This window comes from Coturnix japonica, chromosome 8 (assembly GCF_054131305.1).
Source record: "Coturnix japonica strain WE chromosome 8, WE-NBRP24, whole genome shotgun sequence".
NCBI lineage: Eukaryota > Metazoa > Chordata > Aves > Galliformes > Phasianidae > Coturnix > Coturnix japonica.
The window spans coordinates 23,376,767-23,402,897 of record NC_140670.1 but is presented as its reverse complement, the minus strand read 5'-3'; the positions used below and the strand labels follow the sequence as shown (position 1 = coordinate 23,402,897).

The 26,131-nt window shown below is 39.3% G+C and overlaps 1 protein-coding gene across 1 annotated transcript in view; it reads right to left on the bottom strand.

The window, feature by feature from the left end:
- Positions 1-26,131, bottom strand: part of SORCS3 (sortilin related VPS10 domain containing receptor 3) — a 264,737-nt gene that overhangs the window by 114,062 nt on the left and 124,544 nt on the right. Inside the window, exon 4 of the mRNA XM_015867276.3 lies at positions 12,371-12,529. Coding sequence (XP_015722762.2) covers positions 12,371-12,529 — 159 coding nt within the window. The remainder of the gene's footprint in view (positions 1-12,370; positions 12,530-26,131) is intronic.

Below are 26,131 nucleotides of genomic sequence, written 5' to 3'. Positions count from 1 at the left end.
GCAATGAGGGAGCATAGAAAGCAAGCCTGATCCAAGCCAACAAGCATAGTCTACAATGAGTTAATCAATATAAAGCAACATTAACTCCTGAAGGTAGCCGGACATTTCAGTGATTATACAGCATAATTCTTAGGATAAGGGAAAGCTACAGAAGAAGAACAAAGCAGCCTTGTCTGTGCTGTCAGTGGAGAAAAACACAGGTCAGCTGGATAGGGAACAACAGACTTGATTTTGCAGCAGGCCTCTTTCAGGTTTGTAACATCCATGCCGCTGGGTATGCATGCATAGCTCTCATGGACTTATGCTGAGATCTAAGGAAATCAACTGGCCTGCAGCTAGAGCTGTGTTTTTAAGAGGACAAAAATAGAGCCCTGATTTGACAGCAAAACTTTTGATGACACTGTTGTGCTACTACTATATGGCAGGAAAGCCCCCTTGGGTACACTGTATTCTGCTAATGTATTATTTGTACGTGCTGTTTACTCTTCAATGCTACAAATATAAAGTGCTACCAGATTTAGATGGTTTATGATGACTGAATCTCTGGCAAAAAATGAGATGCCCAAGTTAGGAGGTGGTGGGAAGAATCAGGTTTTCTTCCTTTGCTGTAAAGAAACTGAAGGATTTTCTATAAAGTTTTGAGTTTTATTGCTTGTTTCATTGTTTGTTTTTTTCCACTTGTCCTTTTCTCAAAAATTTCATTCCTCATCTTGGTCCCCCAGCTCCTCCTTTTATCACACCCACTACACTTTGGACGTACCAAAATATTACTGCAACATGTCCTAACTTTCCTTTTATAGCCACCCATGGTCCTATAAAAATCAATTGAACACAAACCCACAGGATTTTATGACAGTGGAAGAACATCTTGTAAGTGCCACAAAAATGCTGTGGGGCTTCTACTGCAGGAGTCCAAACTTGCACATAGATATGCACACCTGCTAATAAGCAATCCATTAGTCTTCTCCCAGACAGACTATATGAAAGACCAGGTTCAAATGCAGACCAAAATGGAACTGAAAGCAAACAGTATTTGGAATGATGAATAAAGAGCTCTCTTGAAAGAATAAATGGACCACAGCAGAATAATGCTGGAATCAATTTATGGAAATCTTGGCCTTTTCTTGTTTATTTGTTTTTCTTTGGAGATAGAACTTCCAGCCTTCATAACTGTGAGGAAGCATTTGAAAAATATCATTTCCAACCTGTCCTTAGTCACAGAAGCATCAGAAGAAATCTAAGAGAGAACAACCAATTACTCAAACACATTCCAGTTATTCTTTCTGCCCAACTCATTACCAGTTCATGACTTCTAAGATCATGATATTAGTAACCGAACAGTGCTAGACCAGAAGCTGAAACCCACACTGAATTACCAAAGGCAGCACGAGACTTTGAAACAACCCTGCTTACCGAGGGTCAAAAGACTTCAGGCTGTGCCCCTGGTAAGTTTATGCTCCAGAATAGCATTGGTTACATGCAGCTACTATCAGAAGGAAAAAAAACAAATAGCTGAGGTAAATTTCCATGTGTCAAGCTTCAGCAATGGAAACAGTCACCTTTGCATAAGCAGCAACTTAACACACAGGCAGATGAGCCCACCAGAGATTCTGTATGTCTCAGCAGGAAGATTTTTGGAAGAAAAAAGAGAAATGAAAAAAAAAACATTGCACACTGGAAGGAGTAAACTACATTCATCTTGTTTTCTCAAGGGAACAAAATACGATGCAAGTTTTCAGGCCAGATCTTCCAGACTTAAATCAGCATTTTCCTGCTAAAATCAATGGACCCACATTCAATTTCAGCTGCTACATATGTGACTGCATGCGTCTTTTGTAAACCAGCTCAGGTGTGCTATTAGATCAGGTCATGGTCCATTTACCTGCTGAAACCAAACACTGGAGGCAGAGATGTTTTGGAGTGATTCACTACGAGGAGAGAGATAGAGAAACCTATTTGTGCAGAAAAATCTGAAACAGAACTGGGGCCACATACCAGCTTTCTGTATTACAGAGATGTGCTTCACACAATAGCAACTAAATTATTTGAAATGAAATGTGTGAGCTCTTCAGTATACCCTTTCTGCCCTGTCGTACATTTATACTTACAGCATGCTGGCATGAAATTCCCACACAGAGTTCTTACCTCAACTGCGTTGGAAATTCTGCCAGTGTATGAAGCCTGGGGAGAAATGAAGTTGCAAGAGGGACTCCTATAACTTTTCTACAGGGTCATCCATGCCAGTGGAAAGGAAAACAACATGATTTAAGAAGCCTGGGTAAACTGACAGCTCTGCTACTGGTTAGCTGGCTAAGTTTACACAACTCACTACACCTTTCTGTGCTTTATTATCCCTCTAAATTTCTCACTGCCTTACCTACTATGCCTCTGTATTGGCAGTGATAAGGCCGTGCATCCTGAGCCATTCAGGCTTCCATCTCCTGACAGTGGAAGGCAACATTACATACGCAGGACAGTGATAACACAGGCAACTCCTGGATAAACCAGATGATTCCTTCTGGTCATGGAATGAAGGGAGCTGTTAAGGACTGTGTGGTGCAATGCTCACCAGGGCATCTCAGGGTTTAGTAATTCCAGTTGCATTTCAGAGAAGAGCGGTCAAGAGGAAATGTCAGCTCCTGTCTGTAAACTTTTTGCTGAGTTTGTTTTGTTGTCTGTCAGATATGCATGTTCCAGCTGTATAAACAGACTTACAGAAGATAGTGATACAGATAAGGTACAGTAAGAGTTGTGTGTTAAATGGATGTGCCATGCCCAGCAGCAAAGCACTAGGCAGGTACTACCATTATAGCAATAGACTCCCAAAAGAAATAAAATCAGAGATTTCTGTGTGCTCTATGGTGAACTTGTAAGATCTGGTGGCTAGGCTGGGTCCTGTGCAACCTTACCGGCTTTCAAATCAATTGTGACTTAAAGGTACTATAGCAGCTAGAAGCAACATAGTAGTAAGGACTTTGGTTCTCAGTACTGCTGACTACAGTCAAGGTTCTGCATTGGGCTCAAGACTGTATATATACTAATGGTTCCCATCATTGGACAGTTCACTTAACTGTTTTCCCCGGTGCTAACACTGTTTTTATGTTCTACAAATATGTCAAGGGTTTAGCAGTTGTTATTAAGAAGCTGAAACAGCTCTGAGTTAGACAAAATTGAGAGCAAAGGAAAGCCTGCTATTCCCACTCCTGACTGAAAGTTCCTAGTCTGGCACATAGAAATGCACCCTAACAGACTGCTCCATTTCTTGGTCACTAATCATGTAGAAAATAACAATGTGCAGGTACATGCATGGTGGGGAAGGACACCATCTTCTCCCCACAGCATTATTCATCCAGTAACCACCCAAGGGCACTGGTCTATCCTATCCCAGTCATCTATCTTGTGTAAAATTAAAAATGAAAGTATTGTCTTTATTAAGTGGCCCACTGACATCCTAATGCACAGTACTTCTAAAATAGAGAGGTCTTGTATTGTCAAGGCAATGTGCAAATACTAATTAATGCCACCATTATCCAGACAGAAAGAATTGGCCCTGTTGGGCAGACTTCCCATAGTTCTCAGACATCTGAATCACTGACAGTAATGGGAGCTTCTGGGCCCCTGATCCTTCTGGGTAACACATGACCCTTTCCTGTTTAACAAACCATAACAGCTTTCCAACTGTCACCTTCAAAAAAGCATGCTTGGTTGGAGGGAATTAAATAGTGTCCCTGTGTATACAATTCTACATGCCTCCAGTCATACTTTCAGTTGCTCCCGGACACATCTTCCCCCAGGCTATGGCTTTAATGTCCTGAACTGTTAAAGAAACATGAGAGTATAGCAAAATCCATGAAAGAGAAACTACTTAAAATGCCAACAGTAAAAGCCCTTATGCCCACCTTACTTCTGTGCCTTTGCAGGCTCTTCGCAGTAGTGGAAGACTGTCTTTATAACCACTTTACACCCTGATTTGTAAAGGCTGCCTCATTTACTGGCATTAATCCAGGAAAGCACTTATGCAAACTTCTTAAATGTAGGTCCAAGCTAAAGCATTTGACTGCTCTGACATCAGGCAGGATCACCTTTTTTAATACTAAATTCTACATTTTATAGGTAGTGCTATTCAAAGTGAAATTTTGATGACAATTCACAGAAGTCTATGTTCATTCTCATGAGCACATTTCTATTGCTTTATTTGCAGTATTTTTGGTAAAATTAATCTTCTTGTTCCTGGGCCTGGAACAGTCAATAGCATTTCTAAACTCAAGCATCACATTGAGCCAATTCAGTGACAGAAAAGGATACCAGACTAAAGGTTCCCATGGTCAGCATCAGCAGACATTTAAGTGCAGTTGACAGTTGAATTGTGCTCTTTCTGCAGCTGGAAGTAATATCCCTAATTGTGCTCACTGAGTTTTAGAGGAGACTTATTGGTGCCACCAGACCAGGCAAAAATAGGAAAATAGGAAGAAATAAAGAAATAATAGGAAAAATACAAAGGTCGGGGAAATCTGACTGAATTAATCTCATTCCATTGAAGCAATCTAGTAGGCAATCTATACCTACACAAATTAATCCCAGTACAGAGGAATAAAATTTGAAAGATTTTCATAATTATTTCCATATCTTGTTTACTTTCTCTTCCAAGGAAGGACATCAGCATATCCTATAAGCACAATAGAAGGAAATGGAAAACTCGATTTTTTGTTGCTTTGTTTGTATTAGAATCATATTCCATGTAACCCAGACATCTGGGTTGGTTTCATATCCCTTAATCTCAGGTATCTATATGGCAAATATTTCCATCTCAGCAATATGGAGTTACCTCCTTAACAGTCGGTTGAATTCTAGCCAATACAATTTGGCCTAAGGTACCATATTCTACAATAGTCACCTACATTTGGTCCCAGAAATCAGTGAACACCATGCAGTAGATCACCAACTATTACACACAGCCCTGACACCCAATTCAGGTGTACGCTGCTACATTTTAGATCTCTACAGTAAGGTAAAAATATGTCATATCCTGATGTTCTTATTCTTCTACCTACTCCATTACCTCATATTTATTCCCATCTTCTGTATTTATAGCCACCCTTGCCACACTTAGGCTTCAGATAAAATCAATATACAGTTATGATTTAGCATTGTCCAGGAATAAAACATTGGATCCTTCTCTTTTATACAATAAACTGGGTTCCTTCAGCAGCAGAGCACATTTAAGCATCGAATGTGTCTCACTCCATTTATCTCTATATTTTCCTTTCCAAAGTAAAACCTGTTCGTGAAGTATCTATAACATAAATAAAAAGCAATAAGAAAGTCTGCTCTAGCTAAATCAAGTTTCACGAGCAGTTACTTTCTTTTTGCCACCACAAATCATCACAAGCCCAAAGTTCACTATTTTGCTAGGACAAAATTCATCGAGCATTTCTGAAGTGGAGCCAACGTTGCATAATTTAATTTCTCATCTCCTATTAAAACTGCCAGGCCTACCATAATCAGAGAGATAAATGAAGACTCATACATCTTCTTTCTGACAGTAATGCCCATCAATGCTTCAAACGCAAACAATTGTAACATTTGACTTTATAAAAATTACCTGGTGCACCAACATCACTTAATTAAATCATTTAAAAACTACTTTTGTTACATTTAATGAATGATATATTATACTGCAATGAAACACGCAGCAATACAAATACTTCACAATGCTAACAATTAAGGCTCACTTCACTTATGGCAATTGACAACACAAGTGCTCCTCATTTCATTCAGTTTGTGCATTCCAAATGAACTGGTTAGCGAAAAGGGTGCTTCTTTGCTAATGAGTTTTGTAATCAAGGCATCTATTTTAATTTCAAATTGGCTAGATTGGGGGAAATTGCTGAACTAAATGGTTGGTTCTAATTAGGATTATAAAAATATTCATCATGCAGTAGAATTAGTGCGAGGTCTTGATTTCCCTAAATTTGCATATAGCTTTGGTTTAAGAGTGAAGAAAAAAACTCCTGATAAATTGTCTTCCTTCTAATGAATTGAACAAACACTATATCTGTTTTAGTCGTCCTTTCATTTAAAGGCACTGATACATATTCATGATTTGTAAATGAAGTTAAGTGATTTCAATTCTTCAGTTCATTACCATATTGAAGAAGAGACTTCTGCAAATTGCCTTTAAATATTCCCAATCTCAAGGGTTTCGTGCCTTTAAAAAAAAAAAAAAAAAAAAAAAAAAAAAAAAAAAAGAAGAAAAAAGAAAAAGAAAAAAAAATAGAAAAAAAAAAGAAAGAAAGAGAAAAAAGAAAAAGAACAAAACTTGGCTAACATTTCAGTTTATCTGTTTGATGGAGTTCTGCCTGCCTGGGAGAGCTGCTGGCAGGTGTCTTGTCCAGCGAAGGACACACGATGCGTTTGTAGAACCTGATGTTCTCAGAAGAGCATTCAAAAGGCAAAGAGATGAAAGGCGTATTTGTGGTTAAGTCATGGGAACAGGACTCAATCTGGATTCAATCTCTGACTTTGTTATAACCCTCGGTAGTAGTTAGGCAATGAAACACTTTAATGACCTGTGCCTGAATACACTATAGATACTCTGGGGACAATGCTTTGTCTGTCAGCTTTATGTTTAATTGCAAGTTCTCTGGGGCAGGGATTGCTTTACTCCGAGTGTGTAATACAATGGATCAGTCAGCACAGTAGGAATTTCTAAGAGCAGTAACTGTAACGCGACTTGTATTAACTATGTAATACTAACTGTTACTTGACAGAAGAGCCACATACATTATTTCACTCCTCAGTAACTAGGCCTGTAGGAGTAATTGTTATTATGGCAGTTTCCTCAATGCCTTTCCCCTTTGGGTGAAGAGAAGAATGTGGTAGGTGTGCCTCCAGCTTCACTCTGCAGGATGCTCAAATGCCAGTGTGATTGGTACAATATAAATTGGAAAGCAGAGTATTGTATCCAAAGGACTGGAACCACAGTCATCATGCTCTTCAGTTGTCAATGAGCCATGATGAGAAATTAGCCCCAGTGTGTTCTCTCACATCATATAGTGAAATGGTGATTCTAACGAGAGTTCATGCAAGAGCAGAGAGAGTTTATTTTCCTTGTTAAATATAATGTTCACATCTTGCTAAGAAAAACTGAGTTATACCCAAGAGAATCAGTCTCGAGACATTGCTGATAAAAAGAGAGATAGTTCACACCTCTGACAACTGCAGTTACATCTACATTTCAGTTCTGGTATTGCTGCTGAGGACCCAGTGACAGTTGTGGGTGCCTGCTGATTTAAATCACAATGACATGTGGTACAGCCACCAATCCAGATTTCTTCATCATCTCCACACCTCAGTTCCCAAGGAAAGAAAACGTGAAGGGTTTGATCTGGAGCTGCATCTGATTTTGGACATGCAGCAGCACAGACAGCTCAATCTCAGTGTGCAGCTGTTAGCCTAGAAACACACTTCAGCTTCAAGTGCAATACTCTCCCCTGAACACAACCCTGAGGCCTCCTGGGGCAAGGAGTCAGGGCACCCTCTGGAAATAAAGCAGGATACAGCACCCAAACCTCTGTGCTTGTGAAGCTGAGCTGAGCAGGTGGATTGGGAGATAACCCCCAAACCCTGCAATGCAGGCAGGGAGAGGGGCTTAGGGTCCTTTAATGGGACTGAGTGCTCTTTATATGTACCAGCTCAGTGATCTACTGTAACAGGGAAAGAGGAGATGAGAAATTGTCTCACAGTGTGGGCATACTTATAAAAATATGTATATATTTCTTTATAGGACTCCACAAAGCAGAATACCTGGAATAAGGTGCCTAAATTTTGGGAAGTATGTAATTGCAGCCAAACCTTCCTCTCAGCAAGTTGCATTGGATTTCTGGCAAAAACAAAGAGACAAACAAATAAAAACCCCTTACCTGTCCCATGTTTTTTCTGGAGTCTGGGCTCAAACTCCAGGGGAGAATTTCACCTGGCAGCAGGGAGGTGCTGCCTTAGTGGCCCTGGGGCTGTGTGGGTAATTAAAACTCTCCCACATAGTGCCAGCATTATCTGTGATTCTTTTTGATAGATTCAGCACCATCTGATCAAGATAGTCAGAGCTCTAACATGCACCACATCTAATTTTTTAGATCATAACTTGCCAGATGTCAAATACTGAAGACGTCTCCCCAGCCAGACTGATATTGTCTGCCAGGTGCAATTCGTTGATACAGCAGAGCGTTATCTTACCCGTGTTATTTATCATCTCATTCAAAGTGATATAAAGACACCCACTTTCTTTCACTCACTTCCTCCTGAAGATTAAACACTATGGAGCAATAAGTCATTGCTTGCCTAACTCCTTGCTTATCCAGTTCTCTCAAACAGGGAATTTCAGATGACGTGGCATTGAACTTGGCAGTCTCCCACCTATTCCCAATAGATTGTCAATCACACTTTGGCATTTTAGTCTGCATGAGACAGAGAAAGGTCTATCTCTTTGCAGTTTTCTTCTCTTAACAATACTGATTTGAAACATTTTTAATTTCCCTCTAAATCCCTGGTATTATTTCTTTCTCTTTAAAAAATTCCTTTCACACATATTTATGCATGCGGGCTGTGAAGGCCACTCTGAAAGAAGTGTCAGAGTAATTCTGAGTTTGATTTCCTGAAACTGGAAACTCCTCTGCCTGTTACCACCTCCAGATTCATTCCCCAGAAGGGAATGCGTGAGGTTAGAAAGTTGATGTTACTGAGCATTAATTGATTCCATGAGTAAGTGAAACAAACTGTGAGACATCTGAAATCCTAATGTTAGAAATGTAAATTGCTTTTCATCAAGAAATGATGCAAACAGGACAACATGGCCTGAACAAATTATTAAAAAGCAAGGTAAAGGAGTAACCAGATTCCACACAACATGGGGCAAACATATAACAACCCTTCTAAAGGGACACAAAGTTCTTTATTATTCCACATATTCACTGGTATCTTAGACTAGTGAATACACTTTCAAAACTGACAGAAAACATCAGTTTGGAAGGGACAGTACATCTGTTAGAGAATTGAATTCAAAATGTGTTGGGGTTTATTTGGTTGATTGGGTTTTATCAACTAGAGAAATAGTCTAATATTGTTGTCAAATATGCAGAGGGTTAGCTGAAACTAGGGAGGTCTGCTTAGGACAAAGAACTAAAAAAGCGGCTTGAATTGTTTTGATAGAGCTGTAGGTGAGAAAATGTTGGGAAAATCTTCTAACAGGAAAGCGCAAAATATTGAGCAATTTTACTTCACACAGAAGCAATGTTTTCTATTTTAATACACAATTTTAAAATCTAATCTAAACAGTGACCGAACAGATTGTAGGGCACCAGCTGTAGATTTTTCATTGTATTATATATAGAATAAGTTACTAGGGAAAATGTATTTTCAGATCCATTCTGTTGAATTTATGAGTTGATCAGAGCTTTCTTACAACACCACATTACTTTAAATTGAAAGAAAATAAAAATAATATTAATTTCAAAGTTATCTCTAAGCTGAGAAGTGAAATGAAATTTGCAAACTTGTTTAAACAGTCACTAGAGGATGGATTAGTTCCTCCCTTAGTGATTCCTAATGTTGGGAGTCAAATTGTTTTTGGTGTGTTTTCAGATTTATTTGGTGTGTTTTAATTCTGCCTCCAAAGCAATCATTATAAATAGACTTTTAAAGGTCAAGCACGCTTCTAAAGCTGAGAGGGGGGAGGATTCTGTAGGAGTGCCTACAACAGTGAACTTAAAGCAATCCAATGACTTTCGTTAGCATCTTCCTGATCACACTATCTGTGGATGAGCATTAGCTGCAGGTTCTAGGCTAATGATAAGCTTCGTATTTTTTAATTCCTTGCACATATTTAAATCAAAAGTTATCTATGGCTTTCTCAGCAAAGGGCTGCCCCTGGAAGTAAGAGGTATGCTTTAGAGCAGTTGTATTCACACCAGCTGAGTTCACAAAGTAAGAAACCAAGCAGAACCTAGTCTGCCAGGAAGCAATCCAGTCTCTATCAGGCAACTTCAATCTGCCTCATTTGATGCATCTTCCTGAACACCTAGGAAAAGTATCACAAATTGGGTCAGCATCATGTGTGACTGGTAGGTCAATGGACATTATTCTCTCCCTCTAATCTACCCTGGAGAGGCCATGTCTGGAGTACTGTGTCCTGGTCTGTACTCCTGTTTGAGAAAGACAAGCAACTTCCACAGATAGTCCAGCAGAGGGCCACAAAGATGACGTGAGGGACTTGGAGCATCTCCCTTATGATGAAAGATTGAGATATGTGGGACTGTTCAGTCTGGAGAAGACAAGGCTGAAGGGGGATCTTACCAATGCTTATAAATCTCTATTGGACAGGAGCCAAGTAGATGGGATCAGGCTCTTTCCACTGGTGCCCAGTGAGAAGATAAGAGGTAACAGGCACAAACCGGAACGTAAGAAGTTCCATACAATCATGAGAAAAAACTTTTTTTACTTTGAGGGTGATAGAGTGCTGGAACAAAGTGCTCAGAGAGGTTTTAGAATCTCCTTCCCTGGAGATATTCAAAATCCATCTGCACACCTTCCTGTGTAGGGAACCTGCTTCAGCAAAAGGCAAGACTAGATGATTTCAAGAGGTCCCTTCCAACCCCCTGTATGAATATCAATGAATACAAAGACAAACATAAAGACTAAGTCTGAACTTCATGCTGCTTCATTTCACTTTGACCACTTCCACCACCTTTGTGCTTTTACATTGTGAACAAACTTCTTCAGTCCCCAGCATAAAACACAAGCAACCTTGGGGACATTCTAACTTGCACTTGATTTTTCTTCTCTCTCTTCTGAGCGTATGAGAACAACTGAGGTGAACTACACTCTCCAGACATGAGTTACTTTGAAGGAGCAGGACCAAAATGCTCTCAGGCCATTAGTGCAGTAATTAACACCTCAGAGGAAAGCATGTGTATTCAAACACACATGCTTTGTATTTTGATTTATTTTTCCAGTGGATAATATGGAGGGAGAAAAAAAAAAACCACCAAAAACACAGAGCACTGGAAATAGAAGTACAGTGTTAAAACCAAGGAACAGATGCTTCTCATTCGCTACAGCTGGATCTCTTTGCAAACACATACTCAGCATGTCATATCTGGCTTCTCACATCCGTGTGCGCCTCACCAGCTGTCTGTTTCTTTCAGCACAAACAACCATACCATTTAAAATCTTTACATCCAGTTTAAAAATGGCATCAAATCATTCCATGACATCAAACAAATAGAATGGTCATTCTAGCTTCCTTCAAAATCCCAGCTCCACTGAACATCTGAATGCAGAAAACTATTTGACATTTGACTAACTCCTTCTTATAGTTAGCATTTGATAGTATGAAAGGAGTCTATTTACAATAGCTTTGTGTTTGCAAATGTCACTCAAGCATCATCAGTAGCCCAGCAGCAAACCACCTGCTGCCTGCCACAGCATTCTGTTTACAAGGGGATGGAAAGGTTACATTGGGAAGTACGGCACCAGTACATGATTTGATTGTACTCTCAATCTTCAGTAAAGATTTGTGGTAAGTAGCCTTTCAAAGGAAGTACTACCAAATACAGGAGGCACAAAAATTCAGGAGTTTTGCTCTATACCAGGGATGCGAGATTGGCTATTGAAAAAGCCTCACAAATAGCTGTAAGAATTGAAGATCCCATCCAAAACATGCACACATACTTGGCAGATTAATGCAAAAAACTTAAATAGGCTCCTCAGCATGTTTTTACTTCTTTCCACAGCTTAAAGATAACAGAAACTGAAGAGAGAAAAGAAAAACTTGACAGGTTTAAGCCTTCTAAAACTTATAGTTTGGTAATCTGGCCTATGCTGTAGCGGGGACTAGTGTTCTAGAAGTAGAGCCACATATACAAGTCACACTGCACTCACATTGCTCAGCATCTTTCAAGACAGTTGAGTACCATATAAGTACAGTCTAAGGTTGAAGTAGCAGACATAAGAGTTGTCTCCCTAACACAGCACTGTAAAGTGACCTAAGAGGCACAGCAGAATACTTCATCTGTTGCTGCTCACTGATTTCCAGATAAACCAACTTCAGCATGTAAGCAGAATAAGCATCCCTTCATACACAACAGAATCTGACCATTAACACTACTGAAGTTTTCATACCCATTGTGATTGCCATACAGTTCCTTTTAGCAAGCTGATTTTGTCACTGGGTGACTTTTGAACATATCTAAAACTGCAAGGTGAGTGCGCCAAAGAACATTATTTCTTCACAATCTCTGGAAACGTGGTTCTAGACACTATTCCTTTAAGTGTCTGGCTCAAGTATTACTGAAATATTAAATCAATTGCTCACCTTTTGATCCAGACTGTAGGCCAGGATCCACTCCTCCTGCTTGGGATGAAAGAGCAGACTTTGGATATAGAAGTTCAGACGGTACTTCTGGTATGTAGCTCCTTCATCAGAGCTGATGAGAATGCTGCTCTCAATGTCTGGATCACTGAGAAGCATGATCTAAAGAGGAAAATAGAAGGAAAAATATGTGAGTGGAAAAGCAAAGCTGAAGGTCATTTGACAGCTCTAATCCCTGTTACTCATATTCAGAACATTACATTGTTCAGTGGTGTCAAAGACCTACAGGATTTCACAAATAACTTATGTTTTCTAAGTGTTTGGTTTCTATCCTGTTTGGTGATTCATTCACTGGTGATACTCTAATTTCAATTTTTGTCCAAAAAAAAATCAGAAAATCCAAGAATGAAAATGCCATGACATTAGTTGGGCAGAGCAACTTCAGAGAGTCACATCTGGCTCTTCCTGGACCCTTTTTTAGTCCATTGCTTCCCTTCAGAAATGTGGAAATCTCTCCTCAAAAGTAGACAACAGGGAACTCCTGAGGCTTCAGGCTCATTATTCAGCAGTTTGCAGAGCTACAAATGAGAATATCACTTCACTGGAAATAGAATGGCTATGTGGATCATCTGCTGACACCTAAAATTAGTCCACAGGTGTGTGTGCAAACACTGATGCATGATCTTATACATCACATTTACAATCCATACAGTAGGAGAATTATATTTATTCATAAAACATATAATTTCCCCCAAGTACAGCAAAGTGTATGACCTCAATTTGTACAAGGAGAAAAACACTTTTGAGCGTTTGATTTTAATTAGAAAATTATTAGCGATATTTTAAAATGGGTTGATTCCACATTATCAGATGCCACGCTCTATGTAAATGTTACCAAGAAAAATGTCGTGGATACATTAACACCATCTTATTAACATCTGGAGAAAACAGCATCACATTAAAGCAAATGCCAACACCATAAAATAAAGGCAAACAGCGGGAAATAAATTAGAGCCATGCTAACCACAGCAGGTCATTGATACACTAGCTGAAACAAATAAAGAAACTGCTTTTCAACAGAAAAGCAGATTCAGGAGCAGCCATTTCTAGCTAGCTGTGAAATGATCAGCTAAATGCAATCCAACTCTTCTCATTCAACTTCAAGACAATGTTTTGTAGATGCATGAATTTTGACAGCAATTATTTAATTACAGGAAGTTAGTTAAAAGGAATGTTAACATCTTTGTCTGTTAGATCCTTCAGCACCTCACATATTGACAATTAGCAGCCTCACAAAGCAATCCACACTTGCTCCCAGAGAAGAGAGAACTGTAATGTACTTTAGTGGCAATTGCTTTCACCTACAGAATGAAAGAACATAAGACTGCCAGCACAAGTAGTAAAAAGTTATTCTAGAGAGATTCTGCATTTGAGGAGAAGATAGCTTGGGAATAAAGATTTTTCCACCTGATATCACAAAAGGTTACAAGGTTAATAACAAAGATTAAAAGGTCACTGTTAGCTGTCCTATGCTCCATATCTGAGGACAGAACTCTTAGCACAAACCTCATTTAGTAGAGATGCAAAACATCCAATCTGCCCTTTCATACACGACCCTCAAGACACAGTTGGGAAATTCAAGAAATTGGTCAGATGAAGTGAAAAAAGCAAGTTTTCCATTAGATGGAACAAACTGTTGGACTTTGTTAAACTTGGAAGCATAATAGTGGTTGCAAGATCATGTAATAAAACCACTAAGTTAGGAAAATTAACAATCAACCATACTAGAAGATTGAAGTAAAAGCTAGAATAGATTAACAGATCTTGTTGCAGGTGCCATCACATTAGTCACAAACCATCCCTCAGATAGTGCTTGATATCAACACTGCAAAAATACTCCTCCAATGTTTTCAAATGGAAAGACAACGTGCACAACAACTCTGCTAGCACTCATTCTTCCAGGCAAGGCTAATTCAACACAAAGCAGGAGGTTCAAAGTGAGAAATAAAAGGCCACTGGTTGTGAAGCCAGAACTGGCTCACAGTTTTGTTCTTCTGGCTGAAGCAAGGGAGTTGTGGCAAACAAGATTTGCCTTTATATTACTATTGCTCCTCTGTGCTGAAAGTAGGGGGGGATGGGAAAACTTCTGGAAGGGGAAATAGCAGATATTTGTCAAAGGCCCAAAACTGTCACTTCTTATTATGGAAACAAGGTGAAGGATCCACCCCATGTGAGATTTAGATTAATTGCATTTCATTAAGAACCAATAAACAAACTCCGGTCAGAATGAGCATTTCTGCCAGCACCCTGTGTTGCCATTTATAATTGCCATAAGGAACAGCAAAGGAGCACCAGAGAGTTGTCAAATGTAATTTATAGGTTTCTAAGACCTAATTATTTTTTATAGTATTAAATTAAATTGCAGCCTTTATTAAAAAGGAAATTACATTTCAACTTGCCATGTTATAGAATATATGCATATGCACATATTAAAAGTATTTTAATACATAAATAATAATATTAGCATTACCTTCAGATACTGTCTTCTCTGGTTTTAGCAGAGAGGAGATGGCGAGGCAGAAAGGGGTGAAGGGGAAGTCCTTGAAAACATATTTGAGATGAGAGGGTTCATACTACATAGGTTTTTCTCTGCAGCCTATAGTTTGGCCTCCGAAACTCAGTGAGCAATGGCAAGCACCACAGACAAAACAAACCAGACCAAAAATCAGGCTACACCTCAAGTAGTTCCCACCTCAAGTAGTTCCCATAGGACGTGAAAGCCAAGGAAGAGAGCTGCCTGGCGGGTGGTATGTCTCTGTTTAAAGCAGGAGCTTAAAGGACATAAGGAGCTGTTCTGAACGAACTCCAAAACAACAGACACTGGTGGAGGAAGTGCAAAAAAAAGTGATATTCTTCAGGTAAATCACCTTGCCTGAACAACAAAACCTACAATAAGACTTTCAGCACGTGATTAGGAGAAACATCTACTCTGAATTTGCCATGTTATATTTGATACTGAAATTACAGAAGGAACTAAGAGCCACTGGCATTCACCAGAGAGCACATAAGACTCTCAAAGAAGCTGTGAATGAATTCCAAAGTGAATATGAAGTAAAGTGAAACCACACCACAAATCCACTATGTGGGAATGTCCCATTAATGGACCTGATACAATAAAAACTAAGGCAAAATTTGTAACTAGAAGTTCCCGCTACTCTGATTAAAATTCCAGCTGTATCACTTAGTTAACACAAATGTCTTCCTCAGGCCTGGTTTCACATAGATGGTATCACAGTCCTCTCCCTCTGCTCCAACCTCACCAGGCACAAAACAGCTGTGACATGGAATACTGAACCACACTATTAATGAGCTAGCACATTTCTCATGGGTACAACACTGCAATGAGCCCAGACTACTGGCTTGGAGTTATAAGTAACAGAGCTTGTATCTGCCTAAATCTGTCTAACATAGCTATACTTAGCACTTCCCTATAGCATGGCATTAAGTTCTCCCAGCACCGTTCATTGCTCTGCCCTCACTCTGAAGTACTGCTTGGCACATCAACTCTATCCTTCTCCTATACACAAAGCACAAGAATAACCACCCCAACCCTTCATCTTGTTACATATTATAGGCAAATATCAGCAGCAATAGTGTCAATGGGTTACATTAGCAGGAAGCCTCCCAGCAAGTGAACAAAGAAGACAGGTTCAAGATGAATGACTTTTGTTCCCAGAAATAAGTAGAAATCATTAAAACATGATGTACTGCCTCCTGATTTTCCTCTGCATTTTCAATGTGCTTTTGTGGCTCTTTTCACAGTTTCTAGTCAAATTCTCATCTCCCTACAGAAAGTGCTATTTTGAAAAGAAATAAACAAAACTGACCAAAAAAACACCCCAAGAATTGGGGGGTTGTTGTATTTTTGGACTTATGATGTCTATTGCACTTCTTGAAATTAAAAAATAAATATGAAATTACATTTAAGGGTGCAAAGACATTTTATTCCTACAGAACATCAGTTCACCACACATACACAGTATGAACGATTTGGAAACTTCTTATGGGAAAACTAATGTAAAATGCTTCAGTAGCAACACTGAAGTCTGACCATATGAAAAGTCTCACTGGAAAACATTTGTTGCCCATTCTTCTCTTATCCTTTCTACCTCCTACATTATTACTTCAATCTACTTGTGCCAACGCTAAATTATGCCCACAGAGAGATATATATATACACAACTATCTTTAGAACATAGCTACAAACTATACCAAGTGCCCTTCTATGCCAATGCCATGGATAACAGGTGAAACCCACCCTGTTACCATTCTATTGAAAAACTTCAGTTTAATTTAGTTAGCCTAAATGTCTCCAAGGCAAAAATATATGCAAATACCCATTTCTTACCAGAAAATGTGGCACACGCTATCTTTACACAAAGCTGTATACAGGTTGCTCAGAGAGTTCTAGATCCCTGCTCACTGCTCTATAGTTAAATCAAGTCCTGTAACAACCTAAAGAAAAGGCAGCCAACCTCTACTTTCCAAAGCTAAGACAAGGATTATCAGGAAAAATAGAAGATGTCAGTGATAAAAATCTGCCCTCAAGAGAAGCCCTGTTTAGACAACATGCAAATAGAGCAAAGAAAGCTTCCCTCAGGCTTTAGTGTAATACATCAGTACTGTTTGGAGGACAGTATGTGCATGGATGAGAAGGTTGCCAGCTTTCATACACCCAACCCATTTCTTAGTCATCAATAGCTGTGATAAGAGGGACTGTGGTACTCTAGGAAGCCAAACAAGACAGCCATGAGAGGGGTGATAAGCTTTAATATCATCACTATTGCTGAGTCCCAAGAAAAGTCTTTGCAACCCCTTGTGTTATATGCTAGATTTGGATTTCAAGCTCATACTTGCTTCATGTGGCTCAAAAACTTCTTTAGTTTTAAGGGAAACCTGTAGGCATCAAAGCAGGCAAGTAAGATGCACTGAGCTTTCATGACAGATAAACTGCCTGGACCTAACCCCCTTCAACTTCTTGTAACTTAACTTCTTATTACCTGAAATCTAACATTAATAACAGATTTAATTAATGAATATAGCATCAGATTACCATCTCTCAGAACCATAACACTGTAATCTTAAAGGATGAAGTGCACTGCACTCACTTTATAAGGGTTTATGAAGCATGTGTTATAAAAGTACCTCAACCATAAGGCTTTTATACCTTGGCATTCACTTCAATACAATCCCATAAAATTCAAGCAATCTGTAAGTGTTAAAGGTGACTTTCACTACTGTATTTATTATTGGATAATGAAAAATGAGTCAGACAACCATAGAAAATGAGCAATGAAATAGAGTTTCCTGAGACTTTTATGCTGGATATGCATTACATGAACCATGACCAAATAACCAAATAGCCCTCTTAAGACCAAAAGGCACTTGATGCTTGCCTCTCTACAGAACTTCCTTTCCATGAGGATTTCTATATAATCACAAACCAGTATCTACTCAGCAGAATTACGTTGCTCATCACTGAACCTTCCGGATCTCAGCAGCTGTTTGGGAGCATCTAACACCTGAGAAGATGGCACAGATCTGCAACTTAAGGTAGGGAGGGCCCATCATAGAGTTCCCCACCTTAACAACACTGAGAGAAAAAAATGAGAGCAAATTCTGCAGTTTGGCTACATGCAGGTCCCATGCTTTCTCTGCAGGACATTTTCCATTTAGCAGAAGGTACATGAAAGATGAGCACAATGACACAAGAGAATAATAATCAATGAATATATGTATATTTTAACCTAAGAGAGTATGGTGGTCTTGCAATATGGCAACACAAAACAGGGCACAACTTGGAGGCTTATTCATAACTTTATACATATACATAACTTTTCTGTTCTATCTTTGCTATATATGCATTTAGACAAACCATCTGCGGAAGTAAGAGTTAGCAAGTTTCATTGTAAGTTTCCTACATTATTCTGCCTAAGTATCAGTAGCATTTTGTCAATCAGGAACTTGAGCATATAACTCCTGTTCAAACAGTACACCAGGATCAAATTCGCTTCTAACTTGAACAGGAATCCTGTTATCATCAGAAATAAAACTATGAATTATGACTACAATCAACCTAACTTAAGATTTGATTTGACGCAACTTGGGACAGTAGTTCAAGGGAATTTAAGTTTAGTCCACGAGGATGAATAACATATGTGTCTGAATGTAATAGCAGCATCTCATACACTGCATATGAAACACGAATGTGCAGTCCTAGCTTATGCTACATACAGTTTGGCTAAGTCAAGTAGGACTGTACATTCAAGCATTTCATAAATTCTTTCATTTCCTTCTCATGAAGACTAAAAAGAAGAAATGCCAAAATACTTTGGGGAAAGTCTGAGATTGAGCATTTTTGTGGTAAAAGAATAATTATCTATCACCCTCCTGTCTGAAGATCCACAGGAATTATATCAGCCCAGAGCTTACATGATTAACTTTGAAGAAAAAGATTAGTAAAAACATGTACACAAAACAAGGTTCAGCATCACCTTACCTTTCCAAAAGAGGGACACAACAGCCTACAAAGTTTGTTTACAGTGAAGAGCACTGGTTGATATTTCTGACCTCTGTCGTTTTTCATATCTAATTATATCTAGATTACAAGTAATTCATGTTTGTACAAAAACTAAACAATCTCTTGGAATTGCAGCCATACCTGCCTTAAATTGCCAAATCAAAACAAAGCACTTGAACAGAATGCCAAACTCATACACTCCAATCCCTATGGAAAGAAAACTTCATTTAATTACCATCTCCAGCAGCTGTGCAAGAGCACAGATGCACCTTGCAAGGATGCCCTGAGGATCAGGAGCAAATCAAGGTTAAATTGGATACAGAGAAAGAACCCCTGAAGGAAAACCACTCTACCATCCTCCTTGGCAGGTGTGAAAATGAAAATATATCATGACTCCAATGCTTAGGCCAAGTCAGAGTTGAGAATAGAACACTAAGACTGCTGTCCTAATCCACCCGTAATACCAGTCCTAGGCTGGACCGAATTTGCATGCAGGATAAGCTATCACAGTAGACCCAATAAAGCAGAATATCTCAAATTTGTTTTACTGCTAAGCAGGTCAGAACAACATGTCTCTCTGCTTTCTCTTGTATTTTTGGCACTGGACACATGTACTTTTCACTTTTAATTACAAGGCACAGAGAGCATTTGCTTGTTAAATTCCAGGTGCCAGTAGGGATGGAAACCATCCAAAAAGCATGTGTTTGACCTGGTGAAGAGTGACTGATTGGCAACAGCTATGTGCTTGGTTGTAAAACCTTTTCATTGTCACAGCAAGGCAGAGTTTATTCAAAGTTAGTTTATCTCATTATTCTCTTGTTATAGCTGCACATCCATGGGCTCCCCACAGCTCATCAGGGCAAAGTCCTCTGACACAATAACCCCACCTTTCTGTTGCTATTTTAGTGTTACATGCTGTTCACAGAGAGTTCCCGTTCAGCTGTTTTGCCAAAGGCATTTCCATATCGCAGCATGTTTAAGCACAGTGCCCCTCTGTGAACTGCCAAATGATTATAAGCATCACCACTTAAAGCCAGGTTTATACGGATTCAGTTTGGCCACTGTTTCCATATTTGGACCTAGATAAGAAGTCACCTGGTGGGTGACTTGAGGCAAGAACCCACTCCACTTTTCCCAGTGCTTCCATTGTTAAAAGCGGACATTGTATCAGGAGGTAGACGTAAAGCTACGGATCTATGTGTGCTTTGCTCTCAAGTCTGATTTTCTTCATACCATAGCTATGTATGATGCCTTTTTGCTCTTCTCAGTTTTGCATAGGAAACTGTTGCAACATCCAACACACTGCTTTGTGGTCACCAGCTTTTTCTAGTAGCACAGAACAGCTCTGATCCCAAACTATATAAAGAGAAAAAGCAAAAGTGGTATTTACTGTTATAATTATATGCTATTTGAGTAAATGCATGGTTGTACTATTCTCCACAGAACTACAAAGTAATTTTCACCATTATGATAACTTACTGTGTAAGCAAAAATAGTTACAGAAAATAACGTTATCAGTGGGGAGAGGCTGTGTACACCAAAACTGCTGAAAATGAGAATATCGTTTATATAAAAACACTCCACTGATTATAGGCCTAACCTGGGAGAACACTTCACATGTGGGAATAAGTTTACTCACAATGGTTGCCACATTACAGAAAACAAAGAGATGTGCATGGATAGTTCCTCATGGGGTAAACTTTTGTAGCCCATATACAGCAGTCTGTTTTGTTTGAGGACAATAGAGTGTTTTCTGAATCTTTACAAAATAAAAACTGTGTTATCTATCTCCCTTGAGGCCATTAAACCTGAATGCAATTTTAAATGCATCATTGCTTCCATACTGCTTACACATTTAATTTTTCTGCTTTTTAGTCAGATTGCAGAGAGAACATAGACAACAGCCAGATTTATCAATGTTCACATCCAGATGCTAATTATCTATCTCAATTTACTTACCTTGTATAACTGTGCTATTCTAAATGCACTTATTTTCCTAACTTTCCCTCACTGTTTTAAGTCAAAGAGGTGTGAAAAGGTCTGTTTTCTGGATAGAAAGTTGATGAAAACAAAAAATTAAGGCTTAAAATTACAAAACATGATGGCATTGCACTGCTCTGCACAGTAGCATTCAGTTTACTAACATCTAGGAAGATTCAGAACAAAGGAACAGGATTTATAACTGCCAGCTCACTGGCTTTCACATTTCTCATTGTATTTGCAAAAGTAATTCCCAATGATACAGTTCCAGCATGTTTATTCTGAAAGTCTTGGCTCTGATTACACACTGAGAAAGAGAGGGGCTGCCTCAGTGAGTGAAAACTGTGGCCATTATGTCTTGTTCCAACATGGTCACTGATACTTTGCAGTCTTGGGAAAAATCACACACTTTGCTTTCAACATACTTTTCCACACACATACACAATCCCTGGACTAGTTCTCAAAAGCAGAAGAGGAGAGGTAGCTGGTAAAAGAAATACAGCTTTTACTTCAACACAACCTTAGTACTTTGGTTTAAAAATGTACTGGCAAAGATTGTAAAATTACTGAGTTGACTCCATCTTTCCATCCATTCCCAAGTCCCAAGATCTGTGTTCATCACCTCCGCCTTATCGGTGTATCTCTGGACATTAACACTAAAGATTTGCTGCTTCATTGCAATCACTTTTAAGGATCACACTGCCTGCCATTGTATGGTTCCAAAGGAGCCAACAAATGTCAGATAAGACCTTTTGTTTGAAAAAAGTAGAATTGGTTTTTGTTACAACAGAGAACTAAAAAATTATGGAACCCACTGCAAAGGAGCACCAGCCTATCCTCAGACAGAAATGTAAGGCTTAACAAAGTGTTGATTTCCCAAACTTACTGAAAAACAACAGTTCGATTTTCCTCCCACTGCCTCTGTGCTCCACTTAGGAAATCTCTGTCATTACTCTGAGTTCACCAACATCTGCCTGTGTTCAAAGACATGGGGCATTTGAGGATGGGTAGGGCCAAGGGCAAGGAACCCTGGCTAGTGCAAAAAGAAACCTCAAACATTCTGAGATGTGCTGAAATGTTTCTCTGAAATCCAGTCCAGCTAAGCTCCATGAAGAAAAACTGTTCCTAAAGCATCCAGGATTCACTGCTTCTTGAGGTAACAGATTATAATGGAGCCTTGCTGAGCTGAAGTTAGTTATTACCCTTACACTGTAAGAGGAAATGTGGATATCTGGGGAGCACAGGTGTGTAAGGGGAGTAACAGACAGTGATGCCAAAGATCTGGACTCACTGCTTAACTTGCAGAGGCCACGGCACTGTGGAGCTCAGGTGAAAGCATGGTGCTGAAATAGTAAGATACTCTCCTCGGGAAGTCCCATTTAACAAGCTTAATCTCATTTTATGATGAGGTTACCTATCAAGTTGACTAAGGGAAGCCAGTAGAAGCAATCTTCTTGAATTTTAGGAAACATTTTGATGCTGTTTTTCACAGCGTACTTCTAGACCAAAAAGTCCAAAATACAGCTTGACAGACACACAATACAATGAGTAAACAATTGATGGGTTGGGCTCAAAAGGGCATAGTAAATGGTATTATATCATACCAGCAGCCAGTCACTAGTGGAGTTCCCTGGGCTCCATTTAATAGTAAGTTCTCTTCTATAAATGATCTTGATTCAGGACTTGAATCTATATTAAGTTTGCAGAAGACAATAAATTAGGAGGAGATTTGATTCCCTCAAGGATGGAGAGGCCCTTGACAATTTAGAAAGTTGAGCAACCTATTGTATGCAATTTAACAAGAACAAGTGTTAGATCCTGCACCTAGGGCAGAACCCTGGATATATCTGCAGACAGGGTTACAAGTGGCAGGAGTGCAAAATCTCAGAAAGGGATCTGGAGTTCTGGCTAACAGCAGAAGCTGAATCTGAGTTGGCAATGTACTCTGGCAACTAAAAAGGCCAGCCTGGGGTACTCTAGGGTGCATCGATTCCAGCATTGCAGGCTGGTTGAAGGAAGGGATTGTTCCACTCTGCTCTGAATGAGTGCTTTCTCATTGAGTGCAGTTTAGGGCACACAATTGTAAGGACATAAACGATTAAAGTGTCCAGAGGAGGGCAACAAAGATAGCAAGGGGTCCAAAGAGCAATATGTAAGAGGAATGGCTGAAATCACTGGGTTCACTCAGCCTAGAGGAGACTAAGGGGAGGCCCCGTGGGCTAGTGGTAGGACCTAAGGGAACAGAATGGAATTACACCACGGGAGGGGAAGGTGTTCTTCACTATGAAGGTGTGAGCAGGCATCCCAGTGCAGAGATCACAACACCAGGCTGATAGAGCTCAGGAAGAGTTGGGCAATGCTCTCAGAATTATGGTTCAAATTTTGGGCATCTCAGCAGAGTCAAGAGGTGGATTCAATGATCCTTGTGAGTCTCTCCCAGCTCAGGATATTCTATGATTTTGTGATCCTTCTAATCTGCTCACTGAAAAATCACTCAATGAGAAGTACTGATTTTTTATATTCATTACTTTGGAAAAATTGAAATAAAAAGATATTTTACCGTGGATTGTCAGGTTTTAGGGTTATGGCTTTGAAGGGTTGGACTTGTTTGTTGTTTTGTTTATCTCAAAGAAAAATAACTGTCTCCCAGTGAACCAGATCTAATCACTAACAACTGAGGTCACAATATTATTGTGTCTCACAAGGACCTAGATGCCCCTTTTCCAAGGGCTTCTCTCCACTCATTCTGTTATTTCTCTTTGTTTTTTAATAACAGAGCATGCTGACTCATTATTATTGATTGATTATCATGCTGTCTGTGAAGCACTATTTCCCTCCTCGTTAATTCAAAACTACCTCATTTTTCATACTTCATAAATTAATATATTATTGGAGCTGCAGCTGTAAAGGAGATGGCAGTGTTTCATAGAGAGGCAGGGAGGGTGGTGAAAGGGTGGAGGTCTCAGAAACCAGCCTCATGTCAGGATCTGCAGCTCAGCCTGCCCTGCTGAAAGGTTGGATACAGGCAGCCCCTACAAGGTGATGCATCCTGACAGTCCCACTTTGTACCTGTAACCAAGGCAGGACACTCAAACTCCTACAAGTCTGCTCTGCTTCGCTTCACAAAAGCAATGACTGTGCTAAGTGACAAAACCGCAGCTTTATTTTAGTGGATATTATAACTTCTGATCCGTCCTTTAACGCTTGCTGGGTAAATTAGAACAAACTGCCTCTACTAAATACTGTCAGCCAACTCTGGAAAGTCCATATCTAAATGTGGATATGACCTTTCCAGTTTTACCCCATCTTTACAACCATCCCTAAGGCTCTGCAGCAGCCTGACTCTAGCAATATGAGGTGAAGTAGGCAGAAAGTAGCACGAGAAACCATCTGACTGCTAAGCAGCCAGACAAGGCAGCCCTGTCATAGATCTGCACCACAAGCCAAGCCTTACCTGAAAACCGGCCCTTTCTTCTCCCTGAAAAATCAGCTTGGCTTTCTCCCGTTCTTCTGTTTTCTCCCCCCACAGCCTGACTCACCACCAACTCCAGTAGACAACAAGGTACAGTAACACCCTCCTTAACCACTTTCAGGGTTTTTTCATTCATCATCTGAGGACAACAGGAAAGCAAACTGCATGTTTAAAGCTGCAGATAGCTACATTTACTGTCCACAAGCTTTGCCAAAGGAACACTATTCCTTCATTTGGTTCTTGCGCATAAAACAAACTCAGGAAAGCACGTACAGTAAGTCAGGTCTAAAGCATTTAAGTTCTGTTTTGCTTTTCCATTAAATCTGTATCTGCTTTCGTTCAGATAGTCAGTTTTTTCTATTATTCAGAAGTATCCCTCATAGCAAAAGCTCCAGACAGCAGCTAAGCTGAGATTTCAAGATCACAATTCCCATCCTTGGTAGACAAAAGATACAGCAGGTGTCTGGCTACTTTTTTCTTATTTTCCTTAAACATCTCATGTTGATGCAGTTACTTTTATCAGCTGGACTTGCTACATCTGTGAAGACTAAAATGATACTTATTTAACAAGATACCTTCCATAAAGCCAACATAGGCCCCATTTTACTCTCTGTCTTTATTAGCTGAATCTTATATTAGGTTCCCATTTGCTTTCAATACCTAAATCAGCACTACTCAAATACATATTAAATGAGTTCAGATACCTATAAAAAAGTGAGTAAAAGTTATTGTAATGGATAAGCACAAAGCTGTGAAATACAGATACATAAAAGTATATACAGGCAACTCAGATTATGTGGTTTCATAATATATGGGTTTTTTTCCTCTTCCTGAGCACCTAAACAATAACTTTCAATGCAGTATCATTAAGATACGTATGAACAGACACACACCCATCTCTCTTCTAATCCTTTTATCTCCATTCCCATTAAATAATGCTGTATGTAACTATTTTGTGAATTATCTCAACTGTGTTTATTTTTAGAAACAGCTGACATTTTAACGCACCTCTTTTTTTCCAGAGAAATGACTGTTAAAGACCCAGTTTTCATGTTCATATACACTGAAGGGAAGTCTTTTTCAAGTACAACTATCAGATTGCCTCTATTTAAGAAAGAGGAAAGCTTTCAACAAGACATCTCATAAGCTTGGGTCTCTTTGATACCTGTGCTGACAAATGGTTGCATCTTAGACAACAGTCGCTATAAGAACTCCATTTATCTCTGTGATTTATGTTAGGTCAGAGAAAGCAAAATTAAATTCTGCATGCAAACCGAGCAGTTTCTTCCTTCTTGAAGTACCAAAGCCTACAGGTCAGGCCAGGTCCTAATAGGGAATTCAACAAGCCAGGCCCTACAGTTCAGACTGCAGCAGAACAAGGCACTCAGAAATTCTGACAGGATCCCCTTGGCTATTAGGGCTCACAAGGAGGCACAAGAAAACAACAACAAAACAATACAGGTTTGGGGCTACTGAAAAAGACCTACCCAGACACTTTCCTCTGCTATCTACTGCTCTAGCAGGGAGACGAACTAGATCATTTCCAGAGGTCCCTTCCAATCCCTATGATTTTGTGACCCTTTATTTTAAGAGTATCCTACTAACATTTGTATTTTGCTTTTATTCATCAATATTTTTCATTCTCCTATACTCTCAAGAAGAAGAAACTACTCTCTGTTTGTATGCAGATTTTAATTCTGAACCACATATAAAACAGTAATAAATTAAGTCT